The following is a 15,625-nucleotide window of genomic DNA, read 5'->3' on the forward strand; positions in this document are numbered from 1 at the left end:
AATCACTGAGCAAATTTCAGGTTTGCTGAGTGCAAATTTGAGCTTTGTGAAAATTCAGTGCAACTTCCAGTGCGCTGTGAATTACTGTGAACACGGAAGTTCCTGCTTTAAGATAGTTTTAACAGTAGTCAAGTAGGCTACTGTGGTTATTTGATCATAATTTAGGCCTACCATCAAAAAAATAATGCATCCCATAAATTTTAACATGGCAATAGCTTGACACTAACCTGTTTATCCACTTGAAAGTCAGACAAGGAGGTGATTAAATGTTGTTGTGGTGTTTGATGCACTTTACAAAATAAAATGCATAATTATTCCCATACCATTATTACAGAGAATCAGTCAAATTATGCTACCCTCTGCCTATTGGCTATTTATTTTATTCAAGCCTGTATCAAAATACAACACCGCCTATTTAAGACAGAAAAAAAGCTCTTTACCTGACTTGCTTTTCAAAGATGTCTAGAAATGTACACATTTTGTGCTCTTGTAGGAAGCAAACACTCCCCCATTGCAGACCACAAATGATCTATAACTGGGCTAATTACTCACTAACTAGCATAGGATATGAACAAATGTACAAATGTGAACACGTCATAGCTCTCGCTTTGATCTCAAAACAAGCGCATCAACTCACGACCACTCATGCTGTAAACACAGTCCAGTTCAAAGTGAATGGCACAGATCCATACATGGCAATGGTCTATTTGCATATAGGCCTACTGCGGCTCTGATTGGTTATGGCGCACCGGTCTGTGTAGAGTGCGGGCCTGAGTCGAGCCTGTCAACACAATAGAATCCTACTCCAATGCATTCTGCCTACAAAAAAGGTATTTGCATAGTTAGTTTTGCATACTAAGTCTTGCATAGCGCATTTTGGTTCAGTATGTTGCATTGAAAGTTGCTAATATTGCATTGATTCGATTATAATTCCCACTTTAAAGGGAAACGTTGATAGTGTTAACTAATGGGGAAAACTCTATAAAGTTCAGTGAAGTTCAATCTCGTGCTTCTCTGTGTATTGATAGTTCTTCTGCACAGCAGTCCTGCGGGAGATACGAACCCGCACCCAGTTTAGAGGAAACATTAGTTGAGAAGTTGATCAGTGAGACTGTAGTTGAATTTCCAATGTGTTATCACTACGCTTTCAACCATCTAAAAGTAAAACCAAATTCCAATGGAAAAACAATATCTGTTTTAGTTAGTTATAAATATCTATCACTGTACTTTTAACCATTTAAAAGCACAGCAAAGGTCAATTGGGAATACAAAATCAGATATTTTGTTTATTTATACATCAGATCAATGTGTTATATCTGTGCTTTATCTAATAGCAGAACCAAAACGACCTGGATTATAGTTACAGTAAAAGTACATGGTGATCAAAGCCATTCCCCGTTCGAGATTCTGCGCAGATTATTCCAGCAATTGTCAAGATCTCCACAGACCTTCGACAACATATACACGCTATCTTGAATATGCACGCTTTCTATGATTACATAAGAAGACATTTGTAGTTACAGTAACCGCAAATATGTACTAATGGATGTCAGTTGAATGTTACATTAGTTCATAAAATAACTTTAATCTATTTACTGTATTGCAAAAGTAATATTGAATTGTGTTTGGTTGTCAACGCAACCAAATATCAACATTTAAAAGGAAATGTATCTACTGCTTGGATATACAGTGGGGAGAACAAGTATTTGATACACTGCCGAATTTGCAGGTTTTCCTACTTACAAAGCATGTAGAGGTCTGTAATTTTTATCATAGGTACACTTCAACTGTGAGAGATGGAATCTAAAACAAAAATCCAGAAAATCACATTGTATGATTTTTAAGTCATTAATTTGCATTTTATTGCATAAGTATTTGATCACCTACCAACCAGTAAGAATTCCGGCTCTTACAGACCTGTTAGTTTTTCTTTAAGAAGTCCTCCTGTTCTCCACTCATTACCTGTATTAACTGCACCTGTTTGAACTCGTTACCTGTATAAAAGACACCTGTCCACACACTCAATCAAACAGACTCCAACCTCTCCACAATGGCCAAGACCAGAGAGCTGTTTAAGGACATCAGGGATAAAATTGTAGACCTGCACAAGGCTTGGATGGGCTACAGGACAATAGGCAAGCAGCTTGGTGAGAAGGCAACAACTGTTGGCGCAATTATTACAAAATGGAAGAAGTTCAAGATGACGGTCAATCTGGGGCTCCATGCAAGATCTCACCTCGTGGGGCATCAATGATCATGAGGAAGGTGAGGGATCAGCCCAGAACTACACGGCAGGACCTGGTCAATGACCTGAAGAGCGCTGGGACCACAGTCTCAAAGAAAACCATTAGTAACACACTACGCCATCATGGATTAAAATCCTGCAGCCCACGCAAGGTCCCCCTGCTCAAGCCAGCGCATGTCCAGGCCCGTCTGAAGTTTGCTAATGACCATCTGGATGATCCAGAGGTCTGATGAGACAAAAATAGAGCTTTTTGGTCTAAACTCCACTCGCCGTGTTTGGAGGAAGAAGAAGGATGAGTACAACCCCAAGAACACCATCCCAACCATGAAGCATGGAGGTGGAAACATCATTCTTTGGGGATGCTTCGATGGCGCCATCGTGCGTCCCCCTACACCAAACGTGATCACGACACGCAGGTTAAAATATCAAAACAAACTCTGAACCAATTACTTTAATTTGGGGACAGGTCGAAAAGCATTAAACATTTATGGCAATTTAGCTAATTAGTTTGCACTTGGTAGCTAATTTGTCCTATTTAGCTAGCTTGCTGTTGCTAGCTAATTTGTCCTGAGATATAAACATTGAGTTGCTATTTTACTTGAAATGCACAAGGTCCTCTACTCCGACAATTAATCCACACATAAAACGGTCAACCGAATCGTTTCTAGTCATCTCTCCTCCTTCCACGCTTTTTAATCGTTTAATTTATATGGTGATTGGCATCTAAACTGTCATAGTATTACCACGATGACCGGCAAAACAGTTCAATCACCCACGTGGGTATAACCAATGAGGTGGCACTGGGTATCCGCTTCTATAAACCAATGAGGAGATGGGAGAGGCAGGACTTGCAGCTGATCTGCATCAGAAATAGAACTGATATCTATTTTAGCCCTTGGCAACGCAGATGCTCGTTGCGCGCGCGAGCAGTGTGGGTGCAATAATTGAATAACATGGATTTCTAAATTTATTTTGCAACACTCGCGCACGCGACGCGAGCGGTGTGGTCAGCCTATTAGTCTGTTGGACTCACGTCTCCATCTCAACCAAAACGCCAAGTTAAAGAATAGAATTAAATCAAAATGTAACATTTTTTGTGACTTTTTTCAAATCCAATGTATTTTCCACGTCGATTCCATGTCGATAAATTAAGTTGAAACAACGTTGATTCAGCCAGTTTGTGTCCAGTGGGTAGTCGAGTATAAATTCCATAATATATGTCCTCAATAATCAATAGGTCTGAGGTTAGCATGCTGGTATTTATTCTAAACTTGCCCTCTGAATAAACATTTTAATGCGTGATGTTTGAGATGTCAAGAGGGTTAAGGCAGGTTCCACAGTTATTATAACATGACCTTAGGGATTATGAAGCCTTTATGAAGCCTTTATGTGATTTATGTGCTTGTTTTGATTATATAAATGCTTCAAAATTCACAAAATTGTGACGTTAGCTGATGGAGATTATATCATAGAACAAAATATATAAAATCACCTAAGCCTGTGTTTACCACAGACCTTATTTTCAGAGTATATCCAAAACCCCTCCAAGAAACCCATTCATTTGCCAACGAATCATGGTGGAGTTCGCCTCTGTTCGTTCCTAAAGAAAAAGACGCCATTACTATTTCTATCTATAGGCCAATAATATAACAATGCCCACATGTTTTAGCTTGGTGGTCCATAATCTAAGTAGTGAGCTGTCCCCAAAACAAATCATTCTGGAAGCCTCTGATGGGGCAAACAAAAATATTGTTGAGGGCCAAGCTTGGCCCATGGGCCACAATTTGGGCAGCCCCATACCCACTTTAATCCATCAGTAGTGTGACTCAAATTACGTCTATGCAATACCAACAGCAAATGTGATTAGGGTATAGGGACAAGCAAGCTGCGGCAGGAAGTAAAAGAAGGTATGAGTTACGAGCATCGCATCCCAATCTGGAAACCGCTGCAAATTTATCAGCCCATAAATGTCTGTGTCCTCCAGACCCAGAGAATGACAGTCGCTCTATCAGATCCTCCTGTTGGTTATTCACGTTCCAAGAGACATTATTAAATGCATTATTTTGACAGCCTATTCATACATAAAGACGTATGATCGTAATTTGAGCCAGTTTGCTACAGCAGGAAAATAATCCTGCAGCAACAGGAAATGTTAATTATTATGTGGATTATAATTAAAGGACATTTTGTAGGGGTTGATACATTTTTCATTAGGGCAAATCAAGTTTGAAATATCGAAGTGGAAATTACAAACTTTTAGTAGCCTTTTTAAACCTCAAATATACTACAAGTTTGCATTTCCTGTTGTGCAGGCAAATTCTCAGCAACAAACGGGTGATGAAATGAAGATCCTACAACTGTACCGTACCATCTTAATTACACCTTTTCTAATGTACCTTTTAATTCGGAGCTGGTAAATATTATGGGTCTGAGATGTTAGTGCTTTCCCCCCCTCATATTTCCCCTGTAAAATGGCTATAGGTTTATAATGGATAATAAATCATCTGTTCATTGAAGTTAATCTGTATAACGAACGTCAACTTTCTTTCTGAGATGGTGTTCTGAAAAGGCAATTCTACCAATTTTCACATTTAACATTTAAGTCATTTAGCAGACGCTCTTATCCAGAGCGACTTACAAATTGGTGCTTTCACCTTATGACATCCAGTGGAACAGCCACTTTACAATAGTGCATCTAGGTCTTTTAAGGGGGGAGAAGGATTACTTTATCCTATCCTAGGTATTCCTTAAAGAGGTGGGGTTTCAGGTGTCTCCGGAAGGTGGTGATTGACTCCGCTGTCCTGGCGTCGTGAGGGAGTTTGTTCCACCATTGGGGGGCCAGACCAGCGAACAGTTTTGACTGGGCTGAGCGGGAACTGTACTTCCTCAGTGGTAGGGAGGCGAGCAGGCCAGAGGTGGATGAACGCACCTCTGGCAGGCAGTTTCAGCCTCATATTCGTTATCATCAGAACCATACCCGTGTCTACATATCACGGCCCTGTCCCAAATCTGTCTTACCTACTACTTACTAAAACTACATACTACGTACTACATAGGGAAGAGTGGGGTAACTTGAGCCAAAGGGTTTAGTTGAGCCACCCATTGTTTCTACATAGGAAACCATACATAAAATGTATAATGTGACCAAATATTTAGGAAGAGATCATAATTTCAATGGATTCTGTGAAGGAAGAAACCACATTGGAAAAAGTGGTAAGCAAGTTTGGTCAGAAAAATGGATATTCACAAAGTCAAATTATTTATTGTGTTTCATGAGGTTTCATTGATGCATGTATCTAGATTATTTTCTACATCAGTTGGGGTCTCTATAAGCTACAATATGAGGTCCTGAACCTAGCATGAAAGTGCATCCGTGTAGCTGTGTAGGCTAATTTAGTCAATTGTTTGGGTTCGGGTAACTTGAGTCAATGGCCATGGTATTAGTTGAGCCAATGGCCATGGGATTAGTTGAGCCAATGGCCATGGGATTAGTTGAGCCAATGGCCATGGGATTAGTTGAGCCAATGACCATGGGATTAGTTGAGCCAATGGCCATGGGATTAGTTGAGCCAATGGCCATGGGATTAGTTGAGCCAATGGCCATGGGATTAGTTGAGCCAATGGCCATGGGATTAGTTGAGCCAATGGCCATGGGATTAGTTGAGCCAATGACCATGGGATTAGTTGAGCCAATGGCCATGAGATTAGTTGAGCCAATGGCCATGGGATTAGTTGAGCCAATGGCCATGGGATTAGTTGAGCCAATGGCCATGGGATTAGTTGAGCCAATGGCCATGGGATTAGTTGAGCCAATGGCCATGTGATTAGTTGAGCCAATGGCCATGTGATTAGTTGAGCCAATGGCTATGGGATTAGTTGAGCCAATGACCATGGGATTAGTTGATTCCTGATATTTAATCCTAGTAAAAATTCCCTGTTTTAGGTCAGTTAGGATCATCACTTCATTTTAGGAATGTGAAATGTCAGAATAATAGAGAGAATGATTTCAGCTTTTATTTCTTTCATCACATTCCCAGTGGGTCAGAAGTGTACATACTCAATTAGTATTTGGTAGCATTGCCTTTAAATTATTTAACTAGGGTCAAATGTTTTGGGTAGCCTTCCATAAGATTCCCACAATGAGTTGGGTGAATTTTGGCCCATTCCTCCTGACAGAGCTGGTGTAACTGAGTCAGGTTTGTAGGCCAAAATTTCAGTTTCAGTTCTGCCCACAAATGTTCTATAGGACTGAGGTCAGGGCTTTGTGATGGCCACTCCAATACTTTGTTGTCCTTAATCCATTTTGCCACAACTTTGGAAGTATGCTTGGGGTCAATGTCCATTTGGAAGACCCATTTGCGACCAAGCTTTAACTTCCTGACTGATGTCTTGAGATATTGCTTCAATATATCCACATAACTTCCCTTCCTCATGATGCCATCTAGTTTGTGAAGTGCACCAGTCCCTCCTACAGCAAAGCACCCCCACAACATGATGCTGCCACCCCTGTGCTTCACGGTTGGGATGGTGTTCTTCGGCTTGCAAGCCTCCCCCTTTATCCTCCAAATATAACAATGGTCATTATGGCCAAACAGTTCTATTTTTGTTTCATCAGACCAGAGGACATTTCTCCAAAAAGTACAATCTTTGTCCCCGTCTGGCTTTTCGTATGGCAGTTTTGGAGCAGTGGCATCTTCATTGCTGAGCGGACTTACATGGTAATGTCGATATAGGACTCGTTTTACTGTGGCATCGAGTTTTAATGACTCTAACCTAAGTGTATGTAAACTTCCGACTTCAACTGTAGACACTGGTTTGGCGCTGGAGATCATGAATATGACGGTGGTGAAAAGTGGTGTAATTCGCTTTTAAAGGTAACCCTGGATGGAACCTCTGCTTGATTGTAGGCCTATATACAGAATGCATTTAGGGTAGTAAACTCTGAAGGGTGTTAAGCTTAGAAAAAAAAACCCTACTCTGCTTTATCAACAGCACAACTAAATTCTACTTTGTCTTTTCTGATTCATTATTTCAAATCAGACATGGTCCTTAGGATGCTTGGCAGAAGACTGTTGCTTGGCATGTGTAGACAAGGGACAAGTGTTGCATAAAACATTAATCTCACCCAATTAAAAGATTCATCACGACACAAGATGATATCCCATCTCGAGGCCAGAGGTAAGATGCAACCATCCATTTGAGTACCCCTTTGCAGATAAACACTTGAGTTTATGTCTCTTCAGAATAGGGGCTGATAATTTGTACTGCATGGAAGTGGCCTCGTGAAATGTTAATGCCATTCTCAGTCGGAGATTACACCGCTTCAATTATTTACGCTGCATACAAATATTAATGCTCAGCCGGGGGCTATGGCCTTTTCTTTTCCTCCCTGGTCAGAGTTGGGGGGGGCGGGGGTTCATAGGTAGTTGAAATGTGATGGACAGATTAGAATCTAGATGGAAGTTGGTACTGTAGGTAGGAGGTAGCAAAGTTGGTATGAAGGAAGTTTGATAAGCTTTTAAAATGTGGGTATTTCCACCCCCATTTTAATCATCTTAACCAGGATTTCCCAACCCTGGTTCTCGAGCACCCCCCAACGGTACACATTTTAGTTGTTGTAGCCTTGGACAAACACAGCTCATTGAGGCCTTGATGTTTAGTTGACAAGTTGAATCAGGTGTGCTTGTTCAGGTTTACAGTACAAATGTGTACTGTTGGGGGTACTGGAGGACCAGGGTTGGGAAACACTGATCTCAACCACATTAGTATGAAATGACTGAATCAAACTGTCACACAAAGACCTGTTCATGTACAGTTCCCCAGATGAAGAGTACATAATACGCATTATCGGCAAAGCAAATCAGTTTTCAAAAAGCAGAAAGGCAAACTTCTTTTAAATTAGCATATTAATAGCCTGACAAGATGAGGGCCCTCTGAGGCACTTGATTTGAAACATCCACATCAGATTTCTGCTTCACACCATCCTTTGTTCTCCTGCCGTGCAACTGAGGTGCATGCCAATTCTTTCCACTCGCACCGCCCCCTTGTGGCCTTTACACACACTACAATCGGCTATTTTTAGCTCCCAACAACAGCTCACTCTCACAGGATCTGTGGTCCATTTGGCAGAGTAGAATTCAAAATGTTTAATTCCAGAGAACTTTTAATTAGTTCTTACTCTCAAATTGTTTTTAGTGATTTGAAAGTCTAAAACCTGGCATACGTGAACAACCTTATAGAAAAGCTCTTCGACTGGCATCCTTTTTTAACTAGGGGCTTGTATTTGCATGTAAATTACATTGACATTTTTAGCGGCAGTGTTTTAAAACCGACAAGGTGAAGCCGACTAGTGATTCATACAATCGGGGCTAAGCAGCTCAAATTTGCACAAGAGAGGGATTACTCATGCATATTGTTCATTTTTTTGTGTGCGCACATGCTGATAAGAGTCCAAACTTTCACAAAGGGAACAATGGAAACAGAAAAAGCATACAATTTAAAAAAAAGCTAAATAATCTCATCGATTGGCAACTTCAAGTGCAGCGATAATTATTCCCCTCACGGCAACTGTAGGCAGGAGCGCTCACACAGCACAAACACAAACGGCAAAGTAGGCAGCGCCATGCTCGCTACACCAGTTAAATTCATACAGGTTATAGTAGAGTGCATTTAAATTCCCATTCCATCATAAATAAATGGACATTCAGACAAGACCAGAATAAACCAAACATTTCCTGTCTCTGGGAGATTAAAGGAGAAGAAATGTCAATCACACTGTGGGGCTTGTGAAGTGCATTTATTTACCATTGATATATCATCACATTAAGTCTACGTGACAGACTGACAGTGAAATAAGTAGTAGGTCTACGTGACAGACTGACAGTGAAATAAGTTGCATCGGGACAGCATTGGACTATTTGGGGTTAAAGAGATGACGGATGGTAGTCAGGCCGGTAGACGGTCTGTGTGGACAGTTAGCCGGGGGGCCAACCCAACTGGCGTCCGCCCATCACATGGATGTGGATGTGGTAGACGGACTGGCCACCGTCGGGCCCGTCGTTCAAGATCAGCCTGTAGCCCTTGGGCAGGCCGATCTGCTCGGCACACTTCTTGGCCACTATCATCATGTGGCCCAGGAGCTATGACATCACAAAGAAAGAAAAATTTACTTGATTTTTTATTTATTTTTTATTTAACTAGACAAGTCAGTTCAGAAGAAATTCTTGTTTACAAGAAGGCATACCAAAGGCCTCCTGTGGGGACGGACAGGTCTGGGATAAAAAGAAATATATATATATATAGGACAAAACACACATCATGACAAGAGAGACAACATAGCATGGCAGCAACACATGATACAAATTAAATGAAACAAGAATCATGAATATTGATTGCAAATCCTAAGCGCTGGAATCCCATTCGGGCCAAACGTTCTGAGAAATCACTGCTTAAACAACCTGCTTAAAGAGACTAAAACAACTATCCATTAGCAACTATGGATATAAAAAAATATATATTTTTAAACATTTGATAAAAAAGCCAAAATCCTTAACTGATCATGACTCATAAAGCATTAAACATTGTAGAATTGATTAGGCTTTATGTTCTAACAGGTCTCCAATGTTCTTTACATCTGAAACATGAGCTGAATAATAACGTAGGCTACACATAACAGAACAAAATGAGTCATAGGGACGTTTTCTGGCAGGTTTCCAATAGGTAACGAGTTCCATCTGCTGGCCATTGATTGTCTACTACATTTGTCAACCAATCCATCCATACAGAGCAACACTGCAAAGTTTTTTTTATTTCCGACCCAACACTAACACAACAGACAACTAATCAAGGTTTCAATGGTTTAGATTGACCAGTTAAACCAGCTGTGTTAGTGCTGGGATGGAACAGAAGCTTACACACTGTAGCTCTCCCAGGATCAGGGGTTCGTCACTGGTCTAGGTTATAGAACTGATGCAACTGAATGAATGAGTTGAGGTGGTGTCATACTTACAGCCGCATCACTGTCCTCTGCTTTTGACAGTTGCACAATTGGTTTTCTTGGGACAACCAAAAAATGAGTAGGGGCCTGTGGGGTAACATCATGGAAGGCTATGCACTGAAAACACACACAGAATAAAAGTTAATAGAAAATACATATTAGTTAACAGCTCTACAGTCGTGGCCAAAAGTTGAGAATGACACAAATATTAATTTTCAAAGTCTGCTGCCTCTGTATGATGGCAATTTGCATATACTACAGCATGTTATGAAGAGTGATCAAATGAATTGCAGTTAATTGCAAAGTCCCTCTTTGACATGCAAATGAACTGAATTCCCCCAAAAACCTTCCCACTGCATTTCAGCCCTGCCACAAAAGGACCAGCTGACATCATGTCAGTGATTTTCTCGTTAACACAGGTGTGAGTGTTGACGAGGACAAGGCTGGAGATCACTCTGTCATGCTTATTGAGTTCAAATAACAGACTGGAAGCTTCAAAAAGGAGGGTGGTGCTTGGAATCATTGTTCTTCCTCTGTCAATCATGGTTACCTGCAAGGAAACACGTGCCGTCATCATTGCTTTGCACAAAAAGGGCTTCACAGGCAAGGATATTGCTGCCAGTAAGATTGCACCTAAATCAACTATTTATAGGATCAACAAGAACTTCAAGGAGAGCGGTTCAATTGTTGTGAAGAAGGCTTCAGGGCGCTCAAGAAAGTCCAGCAAGAGCTAGGACCGTCTCCTAAAGTTGATTCAGCTGCGGGATCGGGGTACCACCAGTACAGAGCTTGCTCAGGAATGGCAGCAGGCAGGTGTGAGTGCAACTGCACGCACAGTTAGGCAAAGACTTTTGGAGGATGGCCTGGTGTCAAGAAGGGCAGCAAAGAAGCCACGTCTCTCCAGGAAAAACATTAGGGACAGACTGATATTCTGCAAAAGGTACAGGGATTGGACTGCTGAGGACTGGGGTAAAGACATATTCTCTGATAAATCCACTTTCTGATTGTTTGGGGCATCTGGAAAAAAGCTTGTCAGGAGAAAACAAGGTGAGCACTACCATCAGTCCTGTGTCATGCCAACAGTAAAGCATCCTGAGATCATGCATGTGTGGGGTTGCTTCTCAGCCAAGGGAGTGGGCTCACTCACAATTTTGCCTAAGAACACAGCCATGACTAAAGAATGGTACCAACACATCCTCCGAGAGCAACTTCTCCCAACCATCCAGGAACAGTTTGGTGACGAACAATGCCTTTTCCAGCATGATGGAGCATCTTGCCATAAGGAAAAATATAAGTGGCTCGGGGAACAAAACATCGATATTTTGGGTCCATGGCCAGGAAACTCCCCAGACCTTAATCCCATTGAGAACTTGTGGTCAATCCTCAAGGAGGTGGGTGGACAAAGAAAAATCCACAAATTCTGACAAACTCCAAGCATTGATTATGCAAGAACGGGCTGCCAGTCAGGATGTGGCCCAGAAGTTAATTGACAGCATGCCAGGGCGGATTGCAGAGGTCTTGAAAAAGAAGGGTCAACACTGCAAATATTGACTCTTTGCATCAACTTCATGTAATTGTCAATAAAAGCCTTTGACACTTATGAAATGCTTGTAATTATACTTCAGTATTCCATAGTAACATCTGACAAAAATATCTAAAGACACCGAAGCAGCAAACTTTGTGGAAATTAATATTTGTGTCATTCTCAAAACTTTTGAGGCTTTACTACAGACCCGGGTTCGATCCCGGGCTGTATCACAACCAGTCGTGGCCAGGAGTCCCATAGGACGGCGCACAATTGGCCCAGCGTCGTCAGAGTTAGGGGAGGGGTGGCTTATTGCACTCTAGCGACTCCTTGTGGTGGGCCGGATGCCTACAGGCTGACCCCGGTTGCCAGTTGAACTGTGTTTTCACCGATACATTGGTGCAGCTGGCTTCCGGGTTAATCTGGCGGGTGTTAAGGAGCACGGTTAGGCGGGTTAAGTTTCTGAGAGCGCATAACTCGACCTTCACTTCCCGACCCCGTTGAAGAGTTGCAGCGATGAGAAAAGATTGAATTTGGGAAGAAAAACAGGGTAAAATAAATTGAAAAAAAGACACCCTGTTGTTGTTCATGGTTTGGGGCATCAGGTAGCCTAGTGGTTAGAGCGTTGGAATAGTAACCGAAAGGTTGCAAGATCAAATCCCCGAGCTGATAAGGTAAAAATCTGTTGTTCTGCCCCTGAACAAGGCAGTTAACCCACTGTTCCTGAGATGTGAGGGATGAAAGACTTCGCTCTCTCACACACACAGTGCACAGGTTTGTGTCACGCCGTTTAAAGCACGGTAACCAGGGCACCAAAATAGCAGAGAAGCTAAGCCACGCGCTACAACAATCTTATGCACCATTTACACATCGGCAGACATTCACTTTCAATGGAAGGAAAGCGAGAGAAGCAGAGTGGGCAGGGGGACCGTTGAGCGATGAGAACATGGCGAGGGAGCTGAACAGGGCGAGACTAAAGTTGGAAAGCGGAACTTTATTGAAATCCTCTGCGATATCGTGACTAGAGGTTGACCGATTAATCAGCATGGCCACCTGTTACGCGAGTGCAGCATGGAGCCAAGGTAAGTTGCTAGCTAGCATTAAACTTATCTTACAAAAAAACAATCACTAGTTAACTACACATGGTTGATGATATTACTAGGTTAACTAGCTTGTCCTGCGTTGCATATAATCAATGCTGTGCCTGTTAATTTATCATCGACTCACAGCCTACTTTGCCAAACGGGGGATGATTTAACAAAAGCGCAATCGCGAAAAAAATCACAATCGTTGCACGAATGTACCTAACCATAAACATCCATGCCTTTCTTAAAATCAATACACAGAAGTATATATATTTTTAAACCTACATATTTAGTTAAATTCATGTTAGCAGGCAATATTAACTAGGGAAATTGTGTCACTTCTCTTGCGTTCGTTGCGAACTAATTTGCCAGAATTTTACATAATTATGACATAACATGGAAGTTTGTGCAATGTAACAGCTATATTTATACTTAGGGTTGCCACCCATTCAATAAAATACAGAACGGTTCCATATTTCACTGAAAGAATAAACATTTTGTTTTCGAAATGATAGTTTCCGGATTTGACGATATTAACGACCAATGGTATTTCTGTGTTTATTATATTATAATTAAGTCTATGATTTGATAGAGCAGTCTGACTGAGCGGTGGTAGGCGGCAGCAGGCTCGTAAGCATTCATTCAAACTTTACTGTGTTTGCCAGCAGCTCTTAGCAACGCTTCATTCACAGCGCTGTTTATGACTTCAAGCCTATCAACTCCTGAGATTAGGCTGGCAATAATAAAGTGCCTATAAGAACATCCAATAGTCACAGGTATATGAAATACAAATGGTACAGAGAGAATTAGTCCTATAATTCCTATAATAACTACAACCTAGAACTTCTTAACTGGGAATATTGAACCACCAGCTTTCCTATGTTCTCATGTTCTGAGCAAGGAACTTAAACGTTAGCTTTTTTTACATGGCACATATTGCACTTTTACTTTCTTCTCAAACACTGTGTTTTTGCATTATTTAAACCAAATTGAGCATGTTTCATTATTTATTTGAGACTAAATAGATTTGATTTATGTATTATATTAGGTTCAAATAAAAGTGTTCATTCAGTATTGTTGTACTTGTAATTATTACAAAAATATAACAAATCTGCAGGTCCTCCAATAATCGGTATCGGCGTTGAAAAATAATTATCGGTTGCGCCTCTAACCGTGACGCAAGTAACCAATCAAAGCGCACCATAGCATCCAACCCCTACTGGATTGGTTGTTCATGCGTAACGCTACCTACCTTGCTTTGCTAGCTAACTTGTTAGCACTCACATGAGGGAGAAGCTAGCGTGGCTAGGTGAGTGCTGCTTGTATAGTGTAAATGGCTGGTAAATTGCCCCATTATGCTTTTCAAATTCTGCATCTACGTCATATAGCGGAGTCTACCTTTACGTCCTGCCACAGACAGACTGGCGTTTAAAAATCAAATCTATGGTACCAAAACAAAAAAAGATTATACACCTTTTAGCATCTCCAATCTGAAGTAAAATAATGAGTTGAAAATGCAAGCTTGTGTAATTTAGCAGTAACATGTTGTCCACAATAGGGAACTTGCGATATTTAAAATAATTAAATGTTAAAAGTAATGAAATATTTTAAACGTAGCAGCACACTCACATTTTTACAACAATGACATACATTTCTGAACGCTTGACGTCCCTGATTTGACAGTTTACTTACAGCAAGCTAACTACCCCACTTGCATTTGTGGGTAATAACGGATTCATTGACAACTGGTGTGTCGCTAGCTAGGTGGCTTAACCGTACCATACTGTGTGGTTAACTAGATTAATGGTGTTTGCATGAAAATAAGCATATCAATACAAATTATGAATTCATACCTGATCATCTTCAAATAATATTTTTGCAGGAATCTCCTTGCGAATGATTTTGCCGAAGATTGTATCACCGCCGGGCTGGGCAACCTGAGCTTTTGCTATCTCATCCGCCATGGCGCTAGACGTTGTCTTTGAAGTACGCATGCGCTTGAACCTCTGCCTCAAAGGTTAAAGTTTATGGGCTCCGCAGAACGCCAAAACTTGCACACGATTCTTTAAAAATATTGAATGCCATTTTTTGGATTGTCTGTATCACTGAGGTATAATAAGAACGTGCTGTATCATCGAAGACAGTACAGTATGGAGACAGACTAAAACTGCTTATACAATAGAAGTCACACAATTAGATGTCATGGTCAAGTTGACAAGCAAAAATCATCATCGGGCTCTCGCGCCACACTGCGCACGTGCAGGCCGTCAAATCAAAGGTACACCTTCGATATAAAGTTGCTTTTGACTAAAATTAAAACGTGTCAGTCTCATGAAGTTGGAGTAATAACAAGTTCGGATAGTTAAGGCATTGGCTCAAATCTAGTTGAGCCTTTAGCTTTCGAGAAAATACAACTAAGGAAGAATGTTTTACTTCTCCCCAAACCCTCCGCTTGGTCGGCTTCGCAAGCGTTCCCGAAAGTCTCGCGATGTTGCGCCTCTGGGTTTAGAAACTCTGTGGTATCAGCACTTCATACAATAAACACGGTGGGCGCGGAAGCAGGGGTGTTATCAGAGATATAACAATTTTGACCGAAATTCTGCACATTTTCTCATAGATTAAACATTTGATCTCAATAGAGTTTTCTGTTTTTAAAACTATAATATGTTATGAACAAAGTGGACTAAGGTTTGTAGACTTTACCCTTTCCCAAAGTAAAACAAAACTCGCGTTGTTTAGGAGTGCAAAGGCGAATTTAGGTATTGCACACTGCA

General features: G+C 41.1%; 1 protein-coding gene across 1 annotated transcript; it reads right to left on the bottom strand.

Moving 5' to 3' along the window:
• Positions 1-9,025: 9,025 nt before the first annotated feature.
• On the bottom strand, positions 9,026-14,849 carry hint1 (histidine triad nucleotide binding protein 1). The gene is made up of 3 exons (XM_029646292.2): positions 14,705-14,849; positions 10,254-10,358; positions 9,026-9,384 (listed from the first exon to the last, which is right to left on the bottom strand). The coding sequence occupies exons 1-3, from the start codon at positions 14,843-14,845 to the stop codon at positions 9,220-9,222; spliced, it is 411 nt and encodes a 136-aa protein (XP_029502152.1). The 5' UTR covers positions 14,846-14,849; the 3' UTR covers positions 9,026-9,219.
• Between the last annotated feature and the right edge of the window lie 776 nt (positions 14,850-15,625).

Source organism: Oncorhynchus nerka, linkage group LG4, assembly GCF_034236695.1.
Source record: "Oncorhynchus nerka isolate Pitt River linkage group LG4, Oner_Uvic_2.0, whole genome shotgun sequence".
NCBI classification, from domain to species: Eukaryota; Metazoa; Chordata; class Actinopteri; order Salmoniformes; family Salmonidae; genus Oncorhynchus; species Oncorhynchus nerka.